Source organism: Chelmon rostratus, chromosome 9, assembly GCF_017976325.1.
Source record: "Chelmon rostratus isolate fCheRos1 chromosome 9, fCheRos1.pri, whole genome shotgun sequence".
Lineage (NCBI taxonomy): Eukaryota > Metazoa > Chordata > Actinopteri > Chaetodontiformes > Chaetodontidae > Chelmon > Chelmon rostratus.
Window position 1 is genome coordinate 7978662 of NC_055666.1, and position 15555 is coordinate 7994216.

At 40.7% G+C, this 15555-nt stretch overlaps 2 protein-coding genes across 2 annotated transcripts; one reads left to right on the plus strand and one right to left on the minus strand.

Annotated features, from left to right (window-relative positions):
• Window positions 1–739: 739 nt before the first annotated feature.
• sybl1 (synaptobrevin-like 1) lies at window positions 740–5745 on the minus strand. The gene is made up of 8 exons (XM_041943944.1): window positions 5617–5745; window positions 5019–5196; window positions 3556–3613; window positions 2978–3115; window positions 2703–2793; window positions 2321–2388; window positions 2074–2166; window positions 740–1798 (listed from the first exon to the last, which is right to left on the minus strand). Exons 2-8 carry the CDS (start codon window positions 5162–5164, stop codon window positions 1730–1732), a joined length of 663 nt encoding a protein of 220 aa, XP_041799878.1. The 5' UTR covers window positions 5165–5196; window positions 5617–5745; the 3' UTR covers window positions 740–1729.
• Window positions 5746–6329: 584 nt separating this feature from the next.
• Window positions 6330–10584, plus strand: polr1d (RNA polymerase I and III subunit D). The gene is made up of 5 exons (XM_041943945.1): window positions 6330–6409; window positions 6985–7082; window positions 7865–7941; window positions 9658–9740; window positions 10285–10584. Exons 1-5 carry the CDS (start codon window positions 6371–6373, stop codon window positions 10330–10332), a joined length of 345 nt encoding a protein of 114 aa, XP_041799879.1. The 5' UTR covers window positions 6330–6370; the 3' UTR covers window positions 10333–10584.
• The last annotated feature ends 4971 nt before the right edge of the window (window positions 10585–15555 follow it).

The window sequence follows — 15555 nt, forward strand, 5'->3', positions numbered from 1 at the left end:
GTTATGTTTTGAGCATGAATTTCAACGGCTGAGAAACAAAAATGGAGCACAGCAACCACCGGTTGACAAGAAACTACAGCATTTAGCTAGCTTATTAACTAGCCATCAAGCGACCAAGAAGTGCTCGGCGCTAACTAAACGTTAACTTCTGTTGACAGGAGGTGGTCCTCCTTGGTACCTCAAGTCTACAACTGAAGCAGGCAAACAATGCGGGAGAAAACATAAAAACTGCCTTACCACCTGCCCACCAATTAAGAAATGCGGTAGTCAATTAAGTTCATAAAAAGCACGCCATTTAAAAAAAAAAAAAACAACACGGCACGGGAATGATGGGCTGGCACGTGAACTGTCACAGGAGCGAGCAGCACCGGCGGGAGCGCGCCTGTGGCTTGTTCCTAATGAGCAACTCGTCTCACCTGGTCGCTCGTTCTCAAAGCATCCTGAACAAAGCACACGTCCGTCATCCAAAACATCACACTAAGCACACCGCAGTTAGTCTCATATTGTCCCGCAGTGGCGATGAACAAGCGCTGTTTGCTTGAACTTTGACACAATGTGATGAGCTGGCGTCCCCCTTCGGCAAACAGTTAGTCATGAACAGTTGGTTGTAATCATTTAAGAAAAGGATGAGTGTCTTCATCAGCTCCGCCCTTACGTGTGCAATCAGGTCAAAATGTTAAAAGAAAGACATAAATATCATAACATCTTTTTTGTTTTTCAACCTGTAGAGACTAAGCACTTGATACCATCAGATTTTATTATTTCAAATCTGAATGTACAATAATTAAATAATTACACGATTATAAATCATATGGCGCCAGGAAGCAAATCTATGTACAAAGTGAAAAGTGCATTGTGTGAACACAAAGAACATATGGGCACAACTAAACATCCTAGCAGAGGTAAAAGGTTAAAGGGAGCAAGCCTCTTATCAAGGAGGGAAGGAGATATGGGTTTTCTCCAAAATCAGGCAGGATTTAAAAGAACCATTATGTCTTCGAATCAGTAATATCAATCAAATCTACAATATTTATTTGTATGATCATATCTGGTATTTTACAACATCCATTTTAGAATATACTACTGTGCTTGGTGATAAAACATGAAGGAAATCAGATTGTTTCATGAGACACCATAAACTTGGTTGGTTAAGACACATATGTCACAGAGAATCAGATACTGTATTAAGCTAAGTCCTTCTTGATGGATCTGTAACCACTGTAAATGCTACGTACACTTGCAGGTCCCATATGTTTCTTTTGACAACAAACGAAAAGCAGAACAGAGCAATCCTTACAATCATTGTGGTTCATTCCAGGTATCAGTCTGAACAGATGAATTACATAGACGGTTCCAAGACAGTGTCACAACCTGATACATCAGGCCACTACTGTAAGTGCATGAGACAGGATGAAAGTAAGAGACTAGTATAAGACAAGATTATTGTTCCACATCAGTTTTAGGCCACATGGCTGCTGTCCATTGGTGTGGGTATGAGGTGGGACTCCCTGTCCTGAAGGCAAGTCAGTGTGCACGCTATCGAAGAGGGGGCGAGGAAGGAGGCAGGAGGCGGAGCAGCATGTGTTTTCTGGGGACGTCGAAGCTAGAGGAATAAAGGAAGGAAAAGTTGTGTTTCCTTTTGTGTCCACTGGCAGCCAGAGTTGAACAGGCACTACATCCCCTCTTCATTTTTTCCTTTATCTCCTTTTCTTTAATTCCCTCTCTCCTCTCATTTATGGACACAAGTGGGCCAGCTGAGGCCTCCACAGGCAGCAGAAACGATAATGTAAAGGACCACCTGAAAAAGGGCACAGAAACAAAAATTAAGACGGAAATCACAGCACAGTTGAACCTCATTATAGCTAAAATTTCAAAGCAGTAGTAGCTGAGTAACCTGGGTCATTTTTTATGTTAATGAAAAAATAAATAAATGAATAAATACCATTTGTAAGTAAGGGCACTTTCTCAGCACAGACAAAGCCAAGTTACAATCCACCATTGGCTAAAGAACCACGACACTGTATACCATACATAACCCACCACTTATCAATTACCATCTCTGTCTGTACTCACCAGGCACACCAGCACAATGACAACAGTCAGCTTGAGGTTCTTCATACACATGGCCCGTGCCAGGTTACGACTTGTGGTCTTAAATGTGACCGACTAAATGGAGTAGGGAGAGACGGTAACATCAGTGACAAAATTAGAATATAACTAGGTTGCTAGGTCACTGTCACAATATAAACCTGTGCACTGCAAAATATTGTGCATCAGAAAACAAGTAGGATAAATATGGAAAACTTTTTTTCAAACTCACTGAATCAACCAGATTTTCTGTCTTGTCAATCAGCAACTCCAGCTTTTCTCCCCTCTGAGCTACCAAGTCTGTAAAAAGATACCCAGAGAGCCAGAGTTCACTTGAGAGACACCAGAGGTTTAGTGTAATAGGATTCTGATCAAAAGTTTGGTGCAATCTGACTGATGTTTCAGACAGCAACCCTTCAATTTTTATCTGAATTTTACAAATGAAAGAATTGCATAATTTAATGAATTTGATTAATTTGTTAAAGGCATGATGAGAAACAAACACCATTGCTTTGTTGGCACAGCATTTAATAACATTTAATTCAGTTTTTATCCGATCCAAAAGAGGTCCTTCCAGCATCACTGTGCCACTGGGAACTTAACGAGAAGCTCACCTATGTTGCGGACCATAATACCCTTCAGGTCATCCACTTGCATCTGAGTCTCAGTGAGACGATCTGATCCTCGTGGGTCTGAGTGGTGTTTCTGCAAAGATGAATAAAGACAGAGAACGTTAGGGGGAAAGAGGGAAATGGAGAGGAGATCTAAGTGTATTTTGTGATTATTAAATCTGTATATGTGCTTTTTTTGGACTACAGAAATAAAAAGCAGTCACAGAGCCCTCACAAAGAAACATTACTCAATATGCTCAGGCTCTTGTCAGACTCACCATCTGAGCTGCCAGCGTTGAGGAGAACTCACTGTTCATGGCGTAAGGCAGGGCTGTTTGTGCTCGCGACCCGTATGTTGTCTGGAAGCGCTTCTTGACTTCACTGAGGAAGCTGAATGCACGTGACCTCTCAAAGTCCTATAGTACAAACAGTTAAATGTAAGAGTTAATTTAAGTACAATCCTATTAAAAGGTCACTTTTTTGCAGAAAAAAAATCTATAATGCTAACTTGTGTCTCCTAACCAGAGGTGCCCAAACTTTTTGCCTTGTAGGGCAAAAATGGAGGGCTATGGACCAAAGCAAACACCTGCTGTAGTGGTATAGGCTCAATATATTATTTCAGGAACATGGGTTTAATTTGGTGCAATAACTATTCACGTTTTATCAATTCCATATCCAATTCCATTATTCACATTAAAGCCATCATGCCCCAGCTTGCACAATCAGGTCAAACAACAGTTTATAAAAAAATCCAATCTCAAAGCTATTTCAAGGGACCTTTCATGCCTATCACTCAACATCCCACTCACCCCCAAACAAATAAATACACAGATATCTGTGTTTATTATATACTTACATCATCAGTGATACACAGGTAAATGATTCTGTCGTGGCAGATGTAATGAAAGAGATAGCTAAAAAAAAAAAAAAAAATACAATTTGTCAGCACTACAAACACAGCTGAAAGCACACAGTTTAAAACAGAACACTACATGTAGTGTGAAGTGTCTAAGGAAACATTAACCACACATAAACAGTAGTAAATGGGCTGCAATTCTACAAGACACCAGGACACTGATGCTTTGTGGTGCTGTGGATCTGTGGATACGAGCATACAAATTACATCAATATTATTGTAAGAAAACACTTTGGTCATGTAGGCATTACTGCCCCATGGGTAATTACTCTTTTGTCACGCTGAAGTAGTGTGTTTATATACATAGTAATAGAGATTATTATATATTATAGAGACTATTCTCCATGTACTGCAAAACTCTGATTTCAGAAATATCCACATAAATGCAAACACTGTTAACTTCGTTTAGGTAAGGTTTTGAAAAAAAATATGTGAACACTGCTGTATTTCTACTTGAAAATCCTGTTCACTTGACCATAAAATCCTTCTTAAAGATTTCAAATGCATGACTTTGCATGAAAAAGACCCTGAGTGACGAAAGTAAGAGCATTTGGAGAAAAACGACGTTGGAGGAGCATTATTTCAACTCCCGTCGGCAAAAAGTAAATTGCAGTACTCAAGTGGCTGTTGTGATTTGCAAGTAAATTTGTTCTACATGGCTGATTGTCATTTACAATAATGCATGGGGGAAAATAATCATATCATTTTGCACAGGGCAAAGTGGGAAAAACTGGTATTTTAGAAGACACACATTTTCTTGCCTTAACCTAATGACAACGGTAGCCTGTTTTTTGTGTATATAATCATTGTTTACTATCGTTGACAATCAAAGTTTACACTTGCACAGTTAAAACACTGGGAACTAATGAGGGGAAGACTGTCTTCATCTCTCACTATATAACTTTACATTTTTCACACTCACTTAGATTGATTTTATATATATATTCTCATGTATAGTTGTCTAGCATATTGCACTATATGTTTGTGCCTTGTTTTTATCTTGTTGTACTGTATGTGGAGTGTGAATGTTTGCTTCACTTCCACTGAATGTTGCATCATTCATTGTTTCTGTTTACACCAGGGATCAGGAGAAACACAATTTCAGTCCTCCAAGTAGTATTGTACTGCACTGTGTATGGACAGATGACAATAAAGTCTCTCTACCTTATAACTTTTTCATCAGATGAGAGTTATTTTATACTGCACCCCTGGTAATTTTGCCACAGTCGTGGTGTACTTTCTTTTACATTATACTTATCTGACAACATCACTGCTCATACATACTAATAGGACGTCTTGCTTCAAATGAGAAAAACATGCAGACCAGTGTAGCCACAGCATATAAGTGGGCGACTGCGTGTGACGGATGTGGACTGAAGTGTGTAAATGTGTGTAAATGTTACCTGCCGTGGCTGTAGGTCAATTTGTTATTCTCTGATGGGATTTTGGCTAAAATCTGTTCAGTCACTTCCAGGAAGTTGCCGCCACACCACGCATGCTTCGCCAGGATGGTGGTTCCACGAGCCACCACAGCAAACAGGATTGCCATGACAACAGCTGGGGTTTCAGCTCTGTTTCTCGCTGTCAACACACCAACATGAACAATGAGATGTTACTGGCAGCGCTAGACGCGAGCAGAACGGGGAAAGAGGAGATTGCTTAACACAGGATTATTCTAGCGAAACATGCGAGGCATTTTGAAGGACAGGAATTATGTGGATGAATGTAGCACTGGGACGGAATCCAAGCACTAGCAGACACGAACATTAAACCAACTGCTAACTAGCTAAGTAACTACACCATTCAGTTGTCACGAGAGGTAACGACAAAACCAGATTAACGGTGGCTGAAAAACAACAGGCTGGCTGGCTAGCTAACAATGTTGTTAACAAATGTACGTAACAGCGTTAGGCTAGGTTTGTGCTAATACCAATTATCGTTTCTAGCAAACATATGGGAGCCAACGCAATTAAAAGTGGTAAATCATAACAAACCCAGTACCTCGGCGTGTCAGCGCTGTTCAAAGTAGATCGTTTAGCGCAAATTCCAACATCTGAAGAAGATTTCCTCTGCTAGCAAGCTAGCTAATCCCTTTCGAGGGACTTCTGCTTTGCAAATCACCCAGACCTCCAGACCGGAAACGAGTTCACTCGCCGGCTAGGTAATGTAGTTCTTACTACATTCCGTAGCCTACGTACTCAATTGAATCGTTTCGTTTTATGAACTACATATTTTGACTTCCTGTTTTGCGCTGTGATCGTCACATGTTTTCAAACATACGTCACGCTGTGACGACAGGGTTGTCAATACTAGTAACTTTGCCCTTGTCTTGGTCTTACAGGACATTCATGCGCAATGGGCAGCTGTCACTCCAGTGTTATTCATCCAACAGTACATGGATGGCTGCTTAATAAAAAGAAAAAAACTGGAGTGAACAACCAAAGCTGTCAGTCACTGAACTTGAGCTGCCATACCCAAGTTAAAATGCCTGACCGAATACATTTTATCATTATAGTTCGGAATATTTTTTATCAATATTTACTGCTATAATCACACACCCAGGCACAGGTGGTGGTTTGTTGTTCAATGTTTTGTACAAAATACACACAAAAAAAGAAAAAACAAAACAAAACAAAACAAAAAACAAACACTTGTGGAGCGAAGGGCTAATCCCTCCTGCCCCCTTGCCTGTCAGACAGTGGTGAGGGCTGAATTTCCAAGCTCCATGTTGACGGATAGAGTCGGAATGTAAAGCATGGCCGGGGAAGGCGAGAAGAAACCAGTTCTGGAGATGGTAAGAAGCAAAGATACCTTATGCCTTTCGATAGAGTATACGTCTATATGGTTTTGCAATTGGTAAACCCTGTTTGTAAAAACACATTATACTAAGAAGATAATGGTAGCATTTCGAGCGCCTGTAAACTTCTGACGTGAGTAGCTACACAAGCTAGGAATGAAAGAACAACCCAGATCAAACAAATCCAAACTACATTAATAGCTGGCCTCTTTAATGCAGCCTTAGTTGTGGACTTAAATAATCAGTGGTATGATGTAAAGCTAAGGTTACCTAAGTTATTTTACATGCTTTACAGTCGCTTCCCTCTCAGTCCAAAGCTGGCTCGGAGTTTCTCCACTAGGGGGCAGTAATTAATCATACCCCAGTGTTCAGTTACTCAATATGTTGTTCAATATTCAGCTGATGTCTGTTCATGTGCATCTACGAGATAACACGTATTGGATGTATTGGCAGTGCATTATAGCTCCCTCTCCAAGTGACTGATCCTCCTACTCACTCATTTCCAAAGAGTGAGCTGTTCTGTTTGGAGTTGGATGAGCTGCGTTTTAACAAGTGTATCTGTTGTGTTATAGGTCCAGGCTGATGGGGCTGATGAGGGCTGTGTGACATTTGTGCTCCATGATGAAGACCATACTTTGGGCAACTCCCTCAGATATATGATCATGAAGGGGTCAGTGTGTTTTTCTTTTCAACAAACTGTTGCTTTAAACTCAGCATGATGTGGTCATGAGTTTTACCTGTCTCCCTTTTTGTATTTAAAGCATTTAAGACCCCTTCCTCCCATGCAGCACATTTAAAGTACTAAACTCTCACTGATGTGTCATTTGTAATCTGACTAGCTGGAGGGGACTGCTTTCCCCTTACAACTAATAGTGTGAGCAATCAGTCTTTTGACTACTAATAGAACCCATCAAAAAAGGAACACCCTAGTGCAGGGGTCAGCAACCCGCGGCTCCGGAGCTGCATGCGACTCTTTGATCCCTCTGATGCGGCTCCCCATTGCTTTTAAAAATAATAATGAGTCTTCAACCCAACGTCTTTTTTTCGGGTTTCAAAATCTTTTTGTTGCAGGCAGAAATGTAATTTAGTTTTCTCTGCAGTCGTTTATTGATTTCATAAGGCAGGCACATTATAGTTTGTTTATACATAGCATAAAGACAAAAGAAATATGCAGAGTTATTTCATTTTAAATGTCAAAAGGGTTTTGTGGCTCCCAGTGTTTTCTTTACTGTGGGAAACAGGTCCAAATGGCTCTTTGAGTGGTAAAGGTTGCCGACCCCTGCCCTAGCGTGTATGTGATTCCACTTTGTTTCCAATGTTTTTTCTCTCAGTCAGTCTGGGATGAGCTGCTGCTGGAAACATTGTAATAACGCTAACACACCTCCACCCATTTCAAGCAAAACATGGATGATAGTCAAAAAATCGTGCTCTCACTTTCCTGTTTTCTGTCAGTGCGGATGTGGAGTTTTGTGGCTACACCATCACCCATCCATCTGAGAGCAAGATCAACTTTCGCATTCAGACACGAGGTGAGAGAGACAGCCCTTAAATCCCTATCACATTCATCTTCTTTTTCTTCTTCTTTACAATCCAGGTTAGTTTATGTCTGAATACATGTGTGGGACAGCTAGAGTGTAAACATTTTTGGGCCGTGCCGCTGACTAAACGCTTTGGAGTCGGGTGCACTCACTTTGTCCTCTCAGCCGAGCAAGAAAGGCCTGTCCCGGACCTGCACGTACAGCCCCTCTTGTTCTTGTCGGCAGAGAACTACAGCCCTGAAAAAGTCGGTGTACACTGTTCCAGATGTAAACCAGCTGTGTTCCATGTAGTAACATCTTTTATACGATCACAAAGTGGTGAACCTCGCTCCATCCTCGCTTGTGAACGACTGAGCCTTTCCAGGATGCTCCTTTCATACCCAATCATGATACTATCACCTGTTACCAATCAACCTGTTTACCTGTGGAATGATCCAAACAGGTGTTTTTGGAGTCTTTTGTTGCTCCTGTCCCAACTTGTTTGAAACATGCTGCTGCATCAAATTCAGAATAAGCAGCTATTACCAAAAATCAATGAAGTAGATGGTGTAAAGCATTAGATATTTGTATTGTTTTCAGTTGAGTTTATTTAAAAAAGGATTAGCAATTGATCACATTCTGTTTTATTCATGTTTTACACAGTGGGCCAACTTAATTTGGAAATCAGGGTTGGTATAATCACTTGCCTTCATCTGTCAACATCTGTCACCAGCTTCGACCAAAGTGCCTACAGACAACATCAGCCCTGTCACATGAAACGTCTCTGTAAGACTGAGAAAACAACTTGTTTTTGTTGTTGAACTAAATTTCAGGATGCCTGGAAGATCATGGCTTCATCACAGAAAGACACAAATACCCTCCAGACATGAGAAAGACTTGTTTCCACTGTTCTTTCACATATTCAGCTATATTTCTATATTTATTTCTGTCATTATTATTCTCCACCATGACCACAATGAAAATAAGTGGGAAGAAGTATTTCCATGTCAGTGTGGGAGAGGAGGGCAGGACTGCAACTAACAATTCTTTTCATTCATTTTTTTTTTTTCCAGTATTACATTTTTTGATTAATCAATTTGACGAACATAACCAGCACAGGGTGGCGTTTTAAAGTCGCTTGCTTTGTTTAATCGACATTCAACAAAGCTAAAATATTCAGTTTGTAGTCAGAACTCTTTGCACTTGTATGCAATTGTAATCACTTTAGGGCAAATAATTCTTTCATCATCAGATCAGCCGCTGCTATGATAAATTAAATATGCTTTGAAAAACTTCGTTAGCAGGCAGTGTATTAATACACTTTTACTGGGAACAAATCTTTTCTTGTTCAATAAGTCTTAGCATGTCTTCTATATGTTATTATATGTATTTTATATCTTTGCTTATCTACTGAATTCTCTTGCATAGGTTAAAAATATGTTATTTGTTCTGATTAGTGAGCGAGAGAAAATGGTTTTGTGAACTGCAGCTTGCATGTAGCAGTGTGGGTGAAACGGGCCCCTGAGCTGCATGTCCCTCTTGCTTGGTTTCTTGGTGTCTCTAGTAAGTCTGTCAGCCCTCATCGCAGCTGCCTAAGTGTTAATGTGAGCTGGCGGCTGTTTTAGGAGACGGATGAAAATTGATGGTTGACCCAGGAAGTGCAAGCATCACTGGTGGTTGTCGTCACTGTTAGTGGTTTTCTTCAGAGGGGTCTACTGTCTGTTTCAGGGGGACTTCCGGCCACAGAGCCACTGCGGAGGGGCCTGAATGAGCTCAGTGATGTCTGTCAGCATGTTCTCAACACTTTCCAGGTAAGCCCGTGTGTCCGTTCGGGGCGCTGAGCGCCGGTCTCTCGAGCAGCAGTGGCAGTTCCTGCACATGCAGGAACGTGTCTCAGTGTTAGGATCCACGATACAGCCCATATGTAGCAGGTTTACAGATGATTCAAAAGCTCACATTTTCTGCTGACTCGCCACCAAAACTGGATGGGAGTCGATCCTTGGCTCTGTGGAAGGCTTGTGCAGTAAACATCATCAGTCCTCCTGCATCAGCTGCCACCTACGTCTGCCCTGCGAAGGCGTTGTGTCTCTGCACATCACAGGGCTTCTGTTCAGCAGCTGTGCTCTGTCCTCTCTCTACAGAGAAAGGCAAGCAAGAGGTGAATCTTAATTTCCATCTGAGGAATAATATTATCCTTCATTCATGTGGGGAAACTGGAGGAAACCCTGGGTTTTCTGGTTGGCTCTGTATAACAGTCCCACAGTGAAAGGAAAGTCAGCCAGTATGTATCAAATTAACTCTCCACACATACTGTGTCAGCTCCATCTCTGACTCTGTTGTTTTATTTTGTTCCAGGCGAGAGTTAATGAGTTCAAGGAGAGTCAGGAGCAGCCCATGGAATGAAGAGCATCACGTATATGTGTCTGTGAAGCTGTCAGACGCAGCGTCTACTAACATTATCAACATTGCTTTATATGCCTCCTGGTTAGAGTATGAAAAGTTCTTGTCACATTCAAACATTTGTATAGTTTTCATTTTTGTCATGTTACCATTGGTCCAGGCTGTACAAGAAATGTATTTGATATCTGGCCTGTGTTCATCATTCCTGAATTTTTGGAATGATTAGCAAAATAAATTTAAGATGTGAAACAATTACTCTCATTGACTCCCTTTATTTATTTTTTTGAATTTCATGGAGTGAATTGTGACATGATTAACGCTCAGTTTTGACTAGTTGACTTTATTTTCATATCGACTCATGTAGCACTTGTTGAAACATGTCCAAACCTAAAGTCATGTGTCTCCCAAACACCAAATTGTTCTGGTCTGTCCTTCCTTTGAAGCTGTGCTCTGCAAATGACGGACGTGTAGGTAAGATAGAATGGCAGAGGAATGTGGTGTGAGGGACTTCATCCAGTGCCAGGAAGACAGAGAGGGCAAATGAGAGGAGACAAGTGTAAATAATCAGGTTCAAGTTATTTGAGGTTAATCATATTCCTCTGTCAGTCACATGTTCATGCATGGCTGTGTCTGTGGGTACTGACCCTACTTTAAGGAAAAACAGCAGAAATGGGATCTACTCAAGACTACAAAATTAGGCCAGTGCTAGTAGTTTTATTTTTATATATACATACATATATATATATATATATGTATGTATGTATGATAGAAGCGGTCGACCTTTAGTGGCAACACTTTATACAAAGGTCATGCCTTTAATGTATTATAATGATGAATAGAAATGGATTACATTTATATAGTGAAGGGGGAAACTCAACTCAACTCACCTATAAGTTTGTTCATTTACATTATAAAGCAGTTATAAGGCTTTATAAAGCCTGGTTGGCTTTATAAAGCCTTATAACTGCGGTGGACAAGAGTGATGGACATAATGCAGTTATAAAGAAAGAACTGCTGTTAAGTATCGTAATGCATTGTAAACATAATGTATTCTAACCAATAATAATACGCTTTAGCCTGACTTTAATGTGACAGTACTGTATAAAGTTATTAGCAATTGTATAACACCTCAATATAGCACAGTTATGAAGACTTAGGAGCCATTTTTGCTGGCTGCAAGTTAAGTGTAAGACTAAAAAAGAGAGTAAAAAAAAAAAAAGTATATTAAATTGTTAAAAAATTATTAGGAATTGCAGTCGGTGAAACCATCAAAGCAAACGCAGTGGCCAGGGGAACAAGTCTGTGGTAGTACTGGACAACATCCCAGGACAGGTGTGAACGCAGAGCAGAGAGAGAAGCAGGGTGCCGCTGTGAGTCAGCGTGTGAAGTTGTGTGTTTTGGAGGACAAAGACCAGACATGGCTGTCATAATAGTGATTTTTTTTTTCTCTTTACTTGCAGCCAGCAAATACAGCTCATAAGTCGCCATATTGTAATAATTCATGTTATAGCCGATTATTGATGTTTCTAACACATTATTCCTTTTCTGAAACTGTGCTGTGTAAACCAGGACTCAGATTCTTCTTTCTGAGCTGTCAGTTTGGCTTGGAGCAGTAAAGCATTTTGGATGCTGGACTCATAATAGACTTTTATAAAGCCCTATCCCTGCATTATAATGCTTTATGAATGTGCTTATGATTCATTATAGATATGAGCTTCATAAAAATTGTTACATCTTTTTTCTTAAATAGTGGGAGTTATTGGATAGTGGGAAATAAGCTTATTGAATATGAAGCCTAGCCAAGTTTTGTCCCCTGTCAGCACCTCTAACGATCACGATGAGAGCGGTGTCAGTCTTCTCATCTCTTACTCGCAACAAGAACACAAATAACAGATTTCATTGTAAGAGTCAGTTCATAAAGACACCTGGTCTCCACCTTGGAAGGAGGAAACTTGAGTGAAGTGAACCTGCGCAACTTCTGCTGAACAGCAGCCACTGTGACCACAAGCAGCTGTTGTGGGATGATGGTCGGTGCTGTGTAACAGTAGCACAGCTAGAGAAGAGTCATAACCAGTCAGCCGCACGGCTAAATCTAAGGTTTGATAACTTTAACTATCTGCAATGAGTTAGTGGCCAGACCAGAACAAGCAAGGCTATAGCTGCAACACCCTCAAATGGAACCTTTAACCCTCAGCTTTGATTTCCCAGAGAAAGAATGTGTTACATGTGCTATAAAAAACCCCACACACATCAAGTGCAGGCACAAGGCTTAAAATATCGTTTGTGCAGAAAATTGGTTATCCGCAGCAACGGGAAGACTGAAATGCTGCTGTGAATAAACCGCTCTCTGCGAAAACAACACTTTCGGGAGTTTTGCACCACCCTTGATGTGGTTTTGCTCAAAATGTCACACTGTCGTGAAGCTCAGAATTAATTTATTCATGAGGGATGGCTTTATTTGAAACATGGTATGATGACACTTCAGTGTATATTTGGTTCAGCAGTTCAAAGGGAAATTCCTCTGAGCTGAATTATACACTCTTCTTTGTTATTTTTTTCCCCTGTTTTTCAAATATCTATACCACAGTCAAATGGTCTGTTATGTAAATGCTGCCAGAATGATTTCATTTCATGACATTAATGTAGATTTTTGTTTGTCCCACACTGACCTATCACCTATGTGGATTATTGACTGCAGCCAATTCTGAGTGGTTTGTGAGATGTTGAGGGAAAAAGCCAACAAAGTCCTTTTCTCCAGTAATACATTGTTTTCCCTTTAATGAAAACCTCAGAAGTGAGCCTTTATGAAATACTCTCAAGCGAAATATTTAAGGTAACTGCTAAAAAACAAGTGTCCCTGCTTTGTGGAACTTTCTCGGTCTTCAGATCTGTAACATGTGCTGATATAAAAGGTGTAGTCTGAGATGTGACTGCCAATTATCTCAGTGAACCCACCTCTAGGAAGTGGCCCTGGCGCCTGACGTCTAGGTGTCTAAAGCAATCATTTCAAACCAGGGGAGTAAGGCCATTTGTTCCACATTTCACATGTTTTCTTTTGATGATCATCCTGTGAAATTCCACCAAAAAAACAACAAAAGGCACAGACCTGTGACTGCATACTTCACCTTTGACAGTCAGGTAGTAGGACACATGATGTTAATAATGACTGTGTTACACTCCTGTCAAGAGCGTTCCACTCTCTCAACCACAGCTGAGCTCTGACTTTACAGGGGGAGTGGAGGAATTTTTGAGCTTTTGTATAAGTGGCGTTGTACTGGTTGAGACTAATAAAATGAAGGATTTATCCTTTCCACCCCTCTTAAACGCTCGCTGTTTTTCTTTTGACTCTTCTTTTCCTCTTGACAAAAGTCATGTTTTCGTTTAGTGCTTCTCACCGAAACACACTGAGCTCCAACTAATGCTTTAAATGCATTTCCTTCCTGCATTTGCAGAGCCACAGTTTAAGAATTTTAAATCCAGCACATTGTTTATGTCCATGTTTTTTTTTTTTTTGCAAGCATTCTTCTTCTTCCTTGCCTTTGCTGGCGCGTTACCGCCACCTGCCAATCAATGGGGACCCACTCATAGAAAAGCACCTCCATACTATAATACCAGGGATCAGGAACTCCACAGGGAACCTTTATGGCATGCATATATATTGTGCAACATGTGAATATTGTGTCAGCAACTACAGCGCCGCCTGTTAGTTTTAGCACCCCTTAATTTTTTTCACAATCTTTGTAATTTCTCCATAAATAAATGGAAGTGGACACAATTTGAATTGAAGGTCCAAAGCAACTGAAACGTTGTTTTCCCTCAAAATAGGCATTGGAATTTCAAAGACAACAACAACAAAAAAAAAAACAAAAACAAAAATACAGCAGGTGCCTGAGTATTGGCACCCCTCCTTAGTACTCGGTTGCACACCCTTTGGCAGCGATGACGGCCTCCAAACGTCTCCTGTAGCCATCAATGAGCTTCTTGCATTTGTCTTGTGGTATTTTCTCCCACTCCTCCTTCGCTATGTGTTCTAGGTCCTGGATATTTGAAGGGTTCCTCCTGCCAGGGGCAGATTTCAGCTCCCCCCAAAGATTCTCAATTGGGTTGAGATCAGGACTCGTTGCTGGCCATTTCAAAACAGTCCATTTTTTGTTTTCTATTCATTTTTGTGTGCTTTTAGATGTGTGTTTGGGATCTTTGTCTTGCTTTTCTTACACTGGGCAGGACATTTTGTTCCAAAATCTGCTGATAATCTTCAGATTTCATAATCCCTGTGATATGGGCAAGGCCTCCAGTCCCAGACGCAGGAAAGCGGCCCCACAGCATAATGGATCCTCCACCGTGCTTTACTGTTAGTATGGTTTCTTTTCTTTGATTGCTTAATTGCGGCGCCTGTAAACATACTGCTTGTAAGAATTGCCAAAAAGTTCTACTTTTGTCTCATTTGTCCACAACACATTCTCCCAGAAGGACTGTGGCTGGTCCAGGTTCTCTTTTGCAAAATCCAGATGCTCCCTTTTTATGTCTTGTTTTCAACAATGGGGTCTTCCTTGGCCTCCGCCCAAATAGCCCTGCTGTGTTGAGTGTGCGCCTCCTGGTGCTTCTTGAAACAGTTACCCCAGATTGTTCCAGGTGTGCCTGCAGCTCTGTAGATGCTACCTGAGGTGATCTTGCTACCAACTGCAACAACCGCCGCCAACTTCTCTCATTGATTTTTCTCTTAGCCTTACGCCCAGGGAGGTTCTTGACAGTTCCATGCTTCAAATATTTCTTAATAACATTCCGCACTGTTGACAAAGGGATGCCAAGCTCTTTGGAAATGGTTTTATATCCTTTGGAGCGCTTATGTTTGTCAACAACAGCATTTCTTGTTTCTCCAGACAGCTCGTCTTCACCATTGTGAAAAATGGACTGAGCAAACTGTTGGCTTTTCAAAAAACAAATGTCATCATTCATTGGCCATTTCATGTCACATGGGCACAGACAAGTCTTCACAGGTGATTTTCATTTGTAATCTACCATTGCTGAGTCAAATTAGGTTAAGTTTTAGGACAAACAGCAAAGGGTGCCAATACTAGTGATACAGCAAGATTTACCTTTTTATTTTTTTCACTCTTGCTTATTTTTTATATTTTGTTGATACTCCCCTCTTTAATATTAAACACGACCTATCTGTAAAAACAATCTGCATCACTACACCACTTTTATTCAGGAGATGTTTAACAT

Excerpts from the sequence above, each read along its gene's own strand:
- sybl1 (XM_041943944.1), bottom strand. The coding sequence starts at position 5,164 with ATGGCAATCCTGTTTGCTGTGGTGGCTCGTGGAACCACCATCCTGGCG. Across the intron at positions 3,614-5,018 it reads TTGACCTACAGCCACGGCAG|CTATCTCTTTCATTACATCT; the intron begins GTAACATTTACA and ends TTTTTTTTTTAG. Across the intron at positions 3,116-3,555 it reads ACCTGTGTATCACTGATGAT|GACTTTGAGAGGTCACGTGC; the intron begins GTAAGTATATAA and ends TTTGTACTATAG.
- polr1d (XM_041943945.1), top strand. The coding sequence starts at position 6,371 with ATGGCCGGGGAAGGCGAGAAGAAACCAGTTCTGGAGATG. Across the intron at positions 7,942-9,657 it reads CTTTCGCATTCAGACACGAG|GGGGACTTCCGGCCACAGAG; the intron begins GTGAGAGAGACA and ends TGTCTGTTTCAG. Across the intron at positions 9,741-10,284 it reads ATGTTCTCAACACTTTCCAG|GCGAGAGTTAATGAGTTCAA; the intron begins GTAAGCCCGTGT and ends ATTTTGTTCCAG.